A 13,289-nucleotide genomic window follows, 5' to 3' on the forward strand; every position below is an offset into this window, starting at 1 on the left:
GGGGCAATGGGGCAGGGAGTGATCCCAGCAGGGGCAGTGGGGCAGGGAGTGATCCCAGCAGGGGCAATGGGGCAGGGAGTGATCCCAGCAGGGGCAGTGGGGCAGGGAGTGATCCAGCACAGGCAGTGGAGCATCACAGGCTGTTCTCTCCCTCAGTGTATGTCCCAGACGAGTGGGAGGTGCCCCGGGAGAAGATCACCATGTGCCGGGAGCTGGGGCAGGGCTCCTTTGGAATGGTGTACGAGGGGATTGCCAAGGGAGTGGTGAAGGACGAGCCAGAGACCAGGGTGGCCATCAAGACGGTCAATGAGTCGGCGAGCATGCGCGAGAGGATCGAGTTCCTGAACGAGGCCTCGGTGATGAAGGAGTTCAACTGTCACCATGTGGTGAGTGCTGAAGGTGTGACCAGGCTGTGACTCACCCAGCCCTGGTGCTCATTGACACCAGGCTGTTCTGGGCACGTCTGTCCTGACTGAACTGGGAATTTGGGGTTTTAGCTTTGACTCTGCACGGTGTTGTAATATTATCCTGAAACCCCAGTCAGAAAATGGAACCAAATCTACATTCAGACCTTTCCCACAGGGTCCCACAAGACTGCATATCAATGTGAATAAATGATAATTAGCTGCACTTGTATACTTGTACTGAACATTTTTTTTTCCTCTGCCAGGTTCGGCTGCTTGGTGTTGTTTCTCAGGGCCAGCCTACACTGGTTATCATGGAGCTGATGACACGTGGGGACCTCAAAAGTTACCTGAGATCATTGAGGCCAGACACAGAGGTGAGTCATGAGTTGCTGGATGTTTATTTCTTCGGTTTGAATCATCTTGAACAAGACAGCCTCACGTTGGAAGCAGCAGGCAATTAGCCTTTCCTGCCCTTCTCCTTCAGTCTAAGGGCAAAACATGAGCTGTTGTGTGATCTCCAGCAGCTCTTTCATGAGGCAGCCCAGGGTGCCACATGGAATAGATCTCTTCTTGTGTCACCAAGTCCCCTTCTCTAGATTTGCATTAGATTTCTTACCATCCTCATCAAAATGTTACAGAAATTGGCTGGTTTAAGAACTTGTGTTAGGATAATTGTTTCGTGTTGTGTGGCCTGCCCATTGCCCCTGCTGAAAAGTAAATATCTGTTATCTTAGCTCCTGTGCAAACTCTCATGCATAGGCCATCAGTCTAACAGCTAAAATCTAACATGTGATACAGGCTCTGAAGGATAAAGATGACACACAGGTCACTTGCCACTGAAATCATAGCAGCCTATGTAGAAAATGAGCTCAGCAGCTTTTGCCCTCAATCTGGAAATTCCAATGTGGATAAATTAAAGGAACAGACCACGAGGGCAGCGTGTACCCAAGAGGATGGATGGGGTTGTTGATTGCTTGCTCTTGCTGTTGCCCAGAACAACCCCGGGCAGGCGCCCCCGACGCTGAAGAAGATGATCCAGATGGCAGGGGAGATCGCGGACGGCATGGCCTATCTCAACGCCAACAAGTTCGTGCACAGGGACCTTGCCGCCAGGAACTGCATGGTGGCCGAGGACTTCACTGTCAAAATTGGAGGTGGGCTGTCCTGACTCTTACACAGCTCATAGAGCCATCCTGGAACATCAGTGTCTTAGAAGGCTTTTTCTTTATTTATTTATTTGTGGCTGAGCTCTAGTCTGAATGTCTGCGGAATGAAATATGTTCCCTGTGAAGACTTGCTGTGATTTAAGACCTGTGAGCAGTTAACACTGAGTTGAAACCTCTGGAATACCTCTGCTTGCTGTTGTTCCAGTGAGGCAACAGAACAGCATGTGGGTTTAAAAAGGGCTGGTGAGGCAGTGATTTAGGTTCAGGTGCTGCAGACATCTGGGTGGGTGGTGTAGTTACCACTGGTGTGTCATTCATGTCTCTGTTACTGCACAGAAATAATTCTACCTCCTGTTTATTGATTCAAGAATTGGAATTTTAGGATTATTTTAAATCATATCTGAGTTGGAAGTGGAATGACTTCAGCTGGGTGCTTTCCAGTCTAAACTGGAGTTCTGCTTCCCAGACAGCTGAATGGCTTTTCTTCTGATCTGCTGTTAGATCACCAATTTTTTTTTTCCTTTCACCATCCCTCCAAAATAGTGTCAGATGAGTTTTTTCAGTCTTCTCTCCAGAGAGAGTGATTTTAAGCTGTTGGCTGTTTTTGAGTTGTGCATATTAAAATAACATGTATAGCAACAGCCTTCTGCTGTAGGAAACTAATTCTTTTTCTCTGAGCTTAACTCAGCTATTTTGATAATTTGTGTAAGTAATCCTGTCATTTGGGAGAAAGCAAAAATGATTTCATTTTGAGTCAGTTAATTAGGAAATAAGATCTTTTGGGGATTTTGTGTATTTTCTGCAGGTTTGTGGGAAGTCAGCCTAAATCCTTCCCATTCCAGTTTTCTCCTCCTGCCCCCACCAGCTTGTTTTGCAATTCTGTAAACAGAAGATATGGTGCATTTCTTCCCTTTAACATGTTCATGGTTACTCCAAAAGCATTTTGTAAATGTGCTGCACTGCTCTTGTTTATGTAGCACCATTGAAAATCCCCTCATGCAGAAACAGTTGAGAAGCATCTTGGCTGGAACACACCAACTCAGAGTGTTCAGATCTCAGAGGAAGAGCTTTATGCCACACTACTCTGTGCTCACTGTGTGTCTGTTTCTTATTTGCATTACATTTTGAAAGAATCTTCAGCCAGGATAAAGTCACTCTGCTGTGTGGGAGTGATGGAAGAGCTGCACAGATGGGTTTTAGTCACAATCACTGAGGGTACTGCTGTCCCTGGTACCCCTGCTTGGTCACTCACCACAGCCTGGTGACAGCTGAGAGAGCTAGGGGACTTCTGTACACAGTTCCTGGGGAAAAAATGGGGGCAGTCACAGGTCTGTGTTGGTAAAATGGATTTTGCCCTGTGTGTCATCAGACAGCATTTAATATCAGTCAACTGATATTAAATATAGAGGTCAGCTGGTGACCTCTAATTTGTTAATGTTTTGGTTGGTGTCTGAAAAAGCAGTAACTGGTTTCAATAGGTAAGTGTGAGACCCAGCAGTTCTGTCTCAGGCTGATTGTAGAGAAAAATTTGAACTAAATTTGACTTACAGTCAGGGGAATGAACATTTTTAGATCCAAGTCTTGCAAGTGCTTGTGAATTTACAGCTAAGCATGGGTATAAACTGGTAGTATGTTTTTAATATTTGAGTGTGTGTTAATCACAAATGAACAGCATAATCCTCTGTAGCACTTGAAATATTGTACAGAAACTGGGAACTATCTTTGGAAATAAGAAAAAGAAAAACAAGAGAATTCCTTCAGCATGTGAGATTGTTCGACTAAACACAATAGTTATAAGTTCTAAAGGAGCTCCTTAAAAAAAATGAAAATTGCTGAATTTGGGGATCAATTAGTGAAGTATATGACCTTCAGAAGACTCATCTTACTGTAAAGCTTGAGCAAAAATGTTGGAACTTTTCACATTCCTATATTTAAAGCATTCATGTCACCCCTGCAGTCTGTTGGTGTTGGGAGGGAAGGTCACCAGCCCCGAGGCAGCAGCTGAAGTGTCTGCAAAGCCAAGTGTCGTGGGAGCACAGCACAGATCATCACACCCAAGTGTGATTCTCTGCCTTGTGGGAAGGGGAAGTGTTCATCATTCTCTCACACAGACTCAGAGTGTTTGTACCTTGTAGATTTTGGCATGACGAGAGATATCTACGAGACGGATTATTACCGGAAGGGAGGGAAGGGTTTGCTGCCTGTGCGCTGGATGTCCCCGGAATCGCTCAAGGATGGAGTCTTCACAACCCACTCCGACGTCTGGTAACAAAACAGGGCTCTGAAAAACTGCTTCAACTCCTCCTTTCTAGCCTCTCTTCTTGTTTTAGTAGGCTTAACTAACTGTGCTGCTTCTCCTGTCCATTCAACTCTCTTGTTCTATGAGTTCATGTTTCAGCAGGAACTCCTGAGGTTAAATTTTGCTCTCAGGGAAAGCAGAATTAAATGGATTTCCAAAACTGGAGGTGGCGGCATGCTTCCTGATGTTAGTTGTAAAATCAGTTGTGCAGGGAAAAACATTACCTTCACCTGGAAGAGCAAGTTGTCATTTTTTAAATTGTCCTCCTTCAAGAAAAGCATCAAAAGTTGCCAAGAATATAGAAAGGTTCCTAGTGCTGACCTGCTTTTCCATCAAAACCTTCTGTGTAAATAGCATCACTTTCCCCCAGATGGGCTGTATACACTGGCAGGCTTTTTTGGGGAGTTCTCCCTTGTGCATATCCCTCTCCATTTGGAGCTTTGTTTGCTTGTTTTATGTCCTGCAAGATGGAGAAATAGGGTTTTCTTTCAAAGCACACTGCATGCTTGCTGTATCTGTGCAGTTATTAATAGAGGCGTGTACTTAGGAGAAGTAATCCCCTGGAACAACTCCCCACACACCCCCCAGCTTTTGGAGATAGGTAGGGAGGACTTGGCAGAAGATGGTTGTGTACTGGCAAAACCTCTCCTCTGTCTTTTATGGTTTCTCTGCCTTCCTAACAAGATGTTTTTACTGCTGATCTGTTACAGAATTGGCAGCTGATTGCCTCCAAATGTCTAGAAGTCAGTAGGAATGGTGTTTCAGGAGTAAACTGCATTTTCCTTGAGCAGCTTGAGGAGTTTGAAGTCAGTGGTCTGTAGTTCACAGCACCAGCTCTGAACAAAAAGTTCCTAAGAGGAATTTAAGTGAAAAAGCAAAGCACCAGAATGATGCTTAAATTTTATTTTACATATGGCTAGTAACTTACTTTTGAATCCAGTAACCCTCAGACTTGGAAGCAGATGAAAACAACCACATTGAGTTGAAGGGAAGCCCTGTATCAACCATTTATCTGATGGAACAGTGCAGGCATGCTTTTGGCAGTCCCTCAGTAAAAGAATTTTGGGACTTGTAATGGCTTCACAAAGCAGACAGAAATTTGGCCTATATCACTAGAAGATCCCCAGATGCAGAACTGACCAAGCCTGGAGTGAGGAGCTGGCAGAGTTGCCTGTTCTTACCACACAACAGGAATTTTCAGGTCCAGCCATTGCCTCTGAAGGGTGAGCAGTGGGGGTGTTCCATGTGTGTCCCACACGTGCTTTCTTTTAGCCTGGGACTCTTAAGTGATGTTATTCTTTAAATATAACTCCAATTCCAAACAGAAAACCCCTAGGTGTGACACCAAATGAGGTGTCAGATGTAAATGAGTGCTGTAGTTGTTACAGGAAGTACGTGAGTGTTTCCCTAACAAGGAAGAGAGGAGATTTAGATTATTTATTATTTAGAATATTGGAAGGAATTTCTTCAGGGTGGTGAGGCCCTGGCACAGGTTGCCCAGAGAAGCTGTGGCTGCTCCATCCCTGGAAGTGTCCAAGGCCAGGTTAGACAGGGCTTGGAGCAGCCAAGATTAGTGGGAAGTGTCCCTGTCCAAGGTGTGAAACAAGATGAGCTTTAAGGCCCCTTCCAGCCCAAACCATCCTGGGATTCCATGATTTGGCATTTGTTGGTTGCTCAGTGCAAAGCAGGATTGTGCAAACAGTATTGCAGTTCATCAGAGGGACAATCTGAGTGAATATCCTGGCCTGGAAAGTAGTTTACTGATTACAGGATTGGAAAGCTGAAGAGGAGGAGCAGTAAAATCTTGACAGATTTTTACTTGTAAGCATAGAGAGGAAAAAAAGTTGTTTTATTTATGGAGAGGAGGCTGACAGTACTCATGGGTATTTCAGAGTTTCTCCTTGGGAGGGTTTGGCATCTTAATTGTTGGAAGTGATTTACTCTGAAATTTGGTTCACAAGGGTGTACTTTTCTGGAGACACAAAAAAATGGGCTCAACACAAGAAATTTGCTGTTTGTTTAGAACATGTATCCACAGCTACAGAGAAATTTCAATCTAAATTCCAAATGTAGTGGAACTTGACTTAACACTGTCATGAAATACTGTCCATTTAGTTGATCTGCTTATGGCTAAAAGGATCATTCCTTCTCAGTGACTTTTACATCAGCACTAGACGTTGGAAGTCTCTTTATGCCAGGAAAAATTCCCTGAATCCTTCTGTTGATTCAGATTTGAAGTTGCTCTGTGTAAACTGTGGAGCTTGGCTGTTTTGGGGACCATTTATTTGCATCAAACAGTAAACAAAAGGTTGAGATTGTTTTTCCTGCCTTTCTGGGCAGATATTGTGACATGTAGCTCCATGTTCTTCGAGATCAGTTTTAGAAGCCAAGATGTCAAAAAGACAAAACCCTGTTGAGTGGTTGGAGGCCAGGATTTATAAGCTGTAAGGTGAAATGGCAACTGCAGGAAGGAAGAGTGTCTGGAGGTTTGAAGGGTGGAGCTTTATGTTAGCAGCTCATTCTTTTATTGCTTTTCAGGCTGAAGAATGAGGTAATTAGACAGGGCTGTTTTTGTTGTAGTTAGGGAAGGAGGACATTTTAAAATTAATGTAATACTGTTCAGAGTGAGGATGGATTTCTATAAATAAATCCTCAGCATCTTGCATTCTTTCAGGGCTGGTAGTTGCCTGGAAGGAGCAACCTGAGTTTATTTGTTAGGATAATCTGACAAGTAGGTGTGCAAGACTTGTCCTCGTTATCCCTGCTGTGATCAAAGAAGCTTCAAAGGCACCCAAATGTTGAGTTGACCCCCTGTCCCTCCCTCCCCTGAAAAGAAAACAATTGCAAGGCAGTTTGTGGCTTCTGGCTCCAGATGCAAACCAGTTTAGATCCCAGGGATGGCTGAAAGATAAAACCACTGGGCCATAACTAGCTAATGACTCTGGTCTCCTGTTTTCATAACACCCCCCAGTGGAACTGTGTGTTTTTCACTCAGCTTGACTCAGCATTTACCACACAAGACAGACAGCATCGAGATTTTCCTTCTTTGCCCAGCAGCTCTAAAAGTAGATGACTCTTCAGTGCAGGGCAGACAATTTGAGCTGTGTCTGCTCAATAATCTAATTTTAAATGGAGATATTTTTAGAAAGTGTCAATACTTACGTCCAAACTACCCAATTACATAACTACGCTTATCTTCCATTGCCAGTAATCAATTCCTATTATTAGACAAACTGCTTTTTTCACTTCTGCTGTTCTTTGTAGTTATCTGGAAGGAGCTGGAAGCACTGTTTCAAGAACATAGTTACATGCATGTCACAAAGGGGTAACTGAGTTTTTCTCACTAGAGCAGAGGTGTTGGAAGTCAGCAGCCTCTTGAGGGAGGGACTGTCACCACAGGCACGTGGTTTTTGAGCAGCTGGACTACTTTGGTAAAAGAAAATCCCTACAGACACCCAGCACTCAGCATCTTGCCAGAACTGCAGCCCTGTGAGGTGTCTGGAGGCCTGACTGTGCTTTCCCTGCAGGTCCTTCGGGGTGGTGCTGTGGGAGATCGCGACGCTGGCGGAGCAGCCGTACCAGGGCATGACCAACGAGCAGGTGCTGCGCTTCGTCATGGAAGGGGGGCTGCTGGAGAAGCCTGACAATTGTCCTGACATGCTGTAAGTGCCACCCCTGCCCTGCAGGCACAGCCTGTGCCTCCTCACCCCTGCAGCCTCTGCTCCTGCCAGCTACCACTGGAGGGGCTGTTAGAGAGTGAGAGGGGCTGCTCAATCCAGTATTTTATGGCTGTCCGACATTCCAGTAAACAGCTTTGCTTGTGGCCAGAATCTCACCTTGGGCCATCTCCTCTAATAAGCAAACAAAATCCAAGCTTTGTGTTACTGAATAAAATTAGGCTTAATAAAAATGTCACTTCATAAGTGAAATTGGCTACATCAGGAGGCTCTGTGCCTAAATCATATCTCTTCTGCTTAAAGTAATTCTGTTGAGCATAAAGAGAGAAAAGAGCAATGCTGAAAGGTGTCTAAGCACTGGATTTCAACTTTTTAGTTCAGTAAACAGATAAATCAGTGTATCCAAAGCTGGGTTGGATCTGCTGTTTCAGTCACAGTACTTGTCCTATTGAGATAAATCCCCCCTGCTAACAGTTTCCTTCCCTGCAAGCACAGGATGAGATTTTCCACAGAAAAACCTCTCCCTGCCCCAGGATCGACCCAAAGCCTCACAGCAGCAGAGGGTATGCAGAGCAGCAGTTCCAGTTTTTAGCTTTACATTGCTGAAATACTTCTGCTGGCCTTTGTGTACAGCAGTTTCAGTTGTTCAGACTTTATTGCTTTGATATATTTCCCAAACTGACTTTTGGGAAGGAAATACTGTGTCTTGCAGTTATTGAAATTTGTTGGAGGCCCACAGAAGGGATACAATCACTTAAGGGCCTCAGCTGCTTGGGATTCTTAGGAAAATAGCTTTTTTGGCTGGGGCCTGGCTGTGGTTTCAGATGACAGGCAGTGTTGTTTTGTTGTTTGAGGGGGTGGGTGGTATATGCAGGGGGAGGTGTAGCTGCCATGTGATTCCTTGGTTTCACATTCCTTCCCTTTCCGATGCTGTGGAGAATTCCTGGCAGTCGATTGACTGGACATTGTTTAACAGGGTCAGAGCTCTGTAGTGGGGTGGGCACAGATGGGGAAGAATGAGGATGGTGATGGGTTCAGCTCCCTGGGTTCACAGGAGAAAGCACCTCTGCAGTGAGAACACTCTCTGGGGAGAGATCCAGCACTAGAAATTCCCTGCTAAGCTGGGGTGTGTGTGGTATGAGCAGGGCTGGGAGGGGAGTCAGGCCAGCAGCTCTCTGCTGCAGCCCACCCAGTTCTCCTTCCTCCCCCTCCTCAGGGAATCTCCTCTGCTCCAGGTCTGTTGCTGCTGGATGAGTCCACTTTCAAGGTCCTGGCTTGTGAGCTGGGAGAACTTGGTTAAAATCTGGCAGAGCAAATCTTTACACTGGTGTGTAACAGCCAAGGTTTCTTTGTGCTGCTCCTCGTGGAGAAGCTGTTCACACGTTGGTTCTGCCCAGCAGGATTCAGCCTGACAGTGCAGAGGTGCAGAATAAAAAAATATCTGCCTTTGAATTGTGCTGCTTTGCTCTGTCAGAAAAAGGAGCGGGGCTGAACTCAGACCTAAGGCACATCCACATTAGTGGTGATTTTTTTTGGTTTGCTTTTTTTTAGTGATAAAGTTGAGTATAAAACATCTTGGCTTTATCCCAAATGTAGAAAGGAAAAAAAAAAAAAAAAAAAGTATGACCTTATTGTGACTTGCTTTTGCTCTCTTTCAGCTTGTTTTGTCTTTTAGTACAGACACCCAAATCTGCTGAAATTCAAATAGGCAGTTGTAGAAATAGCAGTAGGGAGCTCCAGGAGTGACCTTCACCTTTGTTCCCTGCACATTGGCAATCAGAAAACCTCTTAGGTTCCTGTGGTGCTTTATTCTTTGCATATTTTCACTTCTTTCCCTGCCTGGGATGCTGTGGCAGTGCTGTGCCATCCTCAGTGACCCACACTCTGCTGGCAGGGCAGATCTGGTCTGTAGGCAGAGGTCCTCCCCAGAGCCCAGTAACCTCCTTCTCAGCTGGGACCTACAGGAAAATTAGGACATGGGCAGAACAGTTTCTAACAGTGTCTAAGAGCCCTGAAACTGCACAGGCATCTTACCCTGCATCCCAGCATGTTCCAGGCCACTGCTTTCTCCAGTGCTTTATGAAACCTTTTGTAAACCAAGGGGTCCTCTTTTTTTTTTTTTTTTTTTTTTTTTTTTGGAGACTGCTAAAAGATTGTGTTTAAAGGCAGGTTTCTTGGCATGTCTGTGCTAGTAGGAGTTATTTTTTATTCTTTTTGTCCTGATATTAACTCAAGATGTCCCAAAAGCAAAGCCTGGCTGCAGGGAGGTCACTTGGGCTTGGTGCTGCCTGGAAGGAGGTGAAAAGGGGAGCTCTATGCTCCTGTGTCTTAAGGTAGCTACAAAAGCACAGAGACTTTGTTCTTTAAGTTAGTTTGACTTGGAAGCAACTGGAATTCTGGTCAGAACATCAGTGGATCTGTCTGTGGAGAGAGGAGAGTGTGCTGACAGAGAAACCTCCAGAACAGGTGGAGGAGGTAACTGCTGTGGGGAAGTGTAGATGAGAACAGAGAGATTTGCTGTCACCAAATCTGCTATTTTTAGCTGTGCAGGTGATGTGATGCTGACACAACCCTGCACCCTCCAGTCCCAGAGCCTCCAGTCTGCATCCCTGCCGTGCTGGTTGTGCCTGTGCTCCCCTGACCTGGCAGCAGTGGGTCAGGAGCTTTTAGGTGGAGCTGGTTCTGCAGTGTGGCTGTGCAGGGCAAAGGATGCTTGGGCAAAGGGGGGTTTTACAGGGGGTTGTCCTGTGGCTGGGAGGTGGTGAATCCATGTGAAAAGGGCAAAGCAAAGGGGAGGGTATTTCTGGAGGCTCTTTACTCTTGTACAGGGTGAAACAAGCCTCAGTTGTGTTTATGCTACACCCTCTTGGCATAGCTCGTGTGGCTGTGCAGACAGAACCATGCAATAAGACAGATGGTTCAGTACAACGGTGCCAGGAGAAGCTTTGCTGTTTTTCTGCTCTTCCTGTGCACTCAGTGATGTTTTTATGTCCTCCCATTGTTGTGGCACTGCTCATCAGGTGACGGCTGCATGGCACCGAGCTTTGGTACAGCTGAAGCTCTCAGACAGTGTGTTCCCATGGGGCTTTTAAAAGTTGTGGAGGCTGGAATTCCACTCTGTTTTTGAAGCAGAATTGCTTCCCCCACATGCATTGTAGACTATTTACGCAGTGCTGATTTCCCTTTGTTCCTGCTTAGAACCCAGGGTCTGCTCTGCAGAGGCACTGGCAGCACACAGCACCAGCAGGGGAGGTTTTCCCCACCAAATCAAGTGTATTGCAAAGCACAGATGGAATGCAGCTTCTATAGGAACTTTCCATTTTCTGCTTGTTTTGTTTTTATTGTCTTGGTGCAAAACAGAACTCAGTTTCTGCTCAGCTCCCTGAGCAAAAGATGCACAGAGGGGATGCTGGCCATTCCCCTAACCCATGGTGGTGCCTCCAGCTCCCTGGAGCTCACTTGCCACCAGTCAGGAACGTACTTTATAAATCTGCTCAGGTTGTATTAACAGCCTGTAAATTCCTCCATTGTCTATTGGAAAGGTTTTTATTTTGTTTAAGATAATGTAAACAAGGCCTGCGAACACACACAGTTAAAAAGGAAAAAAAAAATCCTTTTATGGGAACTCTGTAGGGTTTTTAAATCTGGAATGGCTTAAAAGAAACATCACATGTCCTTGTTTGTGCTGATGTCACATGCATTACTCCGCTGCTTGTGGTATCTCCTTAGCATTGCCCTTAGGCCTCGGGGCGCAGCGCCAGCGAATATCCAGAGTTCCTGGCTCCAGCCAAGCTTCTATTCAGGGACACAGCAGTCAGCTGGAAGGGAAACAGCAATGAAGTAACAGAAATGGATTTTATATATTTATGTCTCAAGCTTTCCTCCCCCCTTGTGGGTGAGGGTACGGTGCAGTTTTATAGTCTGGCTTCGCTTTTGCTCTGAAAGGCTTTTCAGACTCAAAAACAAGCAGGAGCTGGGCAGTGTTTACGTGTCTACGTGCGGTTACAATGCAGCATTGAGTACCCGGGGAGTTCTCCCAGCACAGACTGGTTTTGCCAGCTCTTGTTGGGTGTCACAAGGCCATTCTCAGGTGGCTGACGTTTGTTCAGGCGGAGCGCTGCCAGTGGAGCTCTGGCAGGGATGTTGGGCACTTCAGATGCACTTGAGTGAAGATTGCTTTGGGTTTGGTTGAAGCACTCAGCAGTGTTTGCAGCCCAAACACAGCCAAACACTTGCCCTGTCTGCTGGTTCCTGGCAGCTGAGAACACACTGGAGGTGCAGCAGTATTTCCCAATTTCCCGAGTTTCTGGGCAGGGGCTTGCTTTGCTGGGGTTTGTTTCAGGCCAGGGCTCCTGAGCTCTCTCCAGACCCACCATGGGCTGCAGAGCCCAGGGTTCTCCAGCCCAGTGTCAGTCTGAATAACCTTTCTGTGGAAAGGTTATTCCAGAGCAGGGACATTAGTCTGGGATGAACTTAGGTTTGATACAAAAAGAGAGTGAATTTGTTTGTTCGTTTTGACTTTGTCTATTTAATTCAAAAATAAAATCTTTCCACACTGATGCAGAGATCTGGTAAACTGAGGGCACAAGGCAGTGAGAGCTAATGAAAAGATGAAAAATCTGTGGAAGTTGGGAATACTGTGGTGTTCTCTAGAATTGAAGGTAAAACTTCAGGTGACCTGGCTTAGGGGAAGGCAGAGGTGGGAAATAGCCCCCAGCAAGCCAAGGGGGTCTGACTGGGGCTGCAGGTGCCAGTGCTGGCAGGTGAGGCAGAGACCATGCATTACCTTAACTGAGAGATCTCTCTTGGCCTTATTTTATTTTTAGTTCCATTCTTACTCTAGCACAGAGTAGTAGTTTTGGCCAGCAGTGACTTCCTCCACACAGCATGTTCCTCTGAGCAATGTGTACACAGAGGATTGGCTTGAAGAATTAATGCTAATCTTCCTTTTCTTATTTAAATTTGTCCTATTACTGCGCTGTGTTAACAGAAGACATCCCTATTCCACCTTCACAGACGGTGAAATCCTTTCTTGTGTTATGTTTAAAGCTCAGGGCGATCTCCTGGGAATATCCAATTTTGCTGTGTCATGAAAATGCTGTTTTCATTATGTCTGTATTACTGTTTCATTTTGTGGTTTTGTTTTGCCAGCATGGGACATTGTACAGATCTAATCATGGATGTGCTTAAACAGATGATCTCACACTCTGTAAAATATTAATGCATCCCTGGCCGTAAATGAAAACAATCTAATTTTAAAATAAAAAGATTAGAGAATGGCTTTGAGATTGGCAAAAGTCTGCTGGGGATTACAATTAATTTTAATGTGATTTTCTTCTTTGAGGGGAAAAAGACAGTGCTTTACCTTGCGTGTATTTCCTATTCAAATTTTTTTCCAAATCAGTATTGATGGGATGGGATGAGTTGTTTGAAAAAGATACTCCAAGAGGTGCAATCATGTAACTTATGGCTGAGTAAGCACAGAGTAATTTAGAGGAAAAAGAGAAATACCAAGTCAGAATAAAAGTATGAAATGGTTCTGGATATCAGGTACCCTTGAGACATGAGGTGTGGGAGGGAGCAGAAAAGGTGAGGTATGGGAGTAAATGGGTGATGAGGAGGAAGATGGAAATGTGACACAGATTAACAGCATATTGTGAGTTGGAGGGGACCCAGCAGGATCATCAAGTCCAACTCTTGAGTAAATGGCTGGACCCACAGCCCTGGGGGATCTCGGCCT

At 45.4% G+C, this 13,289-nt stretch overlaps 1 protein-coding gene across 4 annotated transcripts in view; it reads left to right on the forward strand.

The window, feature by feature from the left end:
* IGF1R (insulin like growth factor 1 receptor) overlaps positions 1-13,289 on the forward strand; it is a 172,338-nt gene that overhangs the window by 151,525 nt on the left and 7,524 nt on the right. For all 4 annotated transcript variants that reach the window (XM_079318207.1, XM_079318208.1, XM_079318209.1 and 1 more), the window contains 5 exons: positions 157-386; positions 671-781; positions 1,402-1,561; positions 3,709-3,838; positions 7,400-7,534. In XM_079318207.1, the coding sequence (XP_079174333.1) occupies positions 157-386; positions 671-781; positions 1,402-1,561; positions 3,709-3,838; positions 7,400-7,534 (766 nt within the window). The remainder of the gene's footprint in view (positions 1-156; positions 387-670; positions 782-1,401; positions 1,562-3,708; positions 3,839-7,399; positions 7,535-13,289) is intronic.

Source organism: Erithacus rubecula, assembly GCF_903797595.1.
Source record: "Erithacus rubecula genome assembly, chromosome: 14".
Lineage (NCBI taxonomy): Eukaryota > Metazoa > Chordata > Aves > Passeriformes > Muscicapidae > Erithacus > Erithacus rubecula.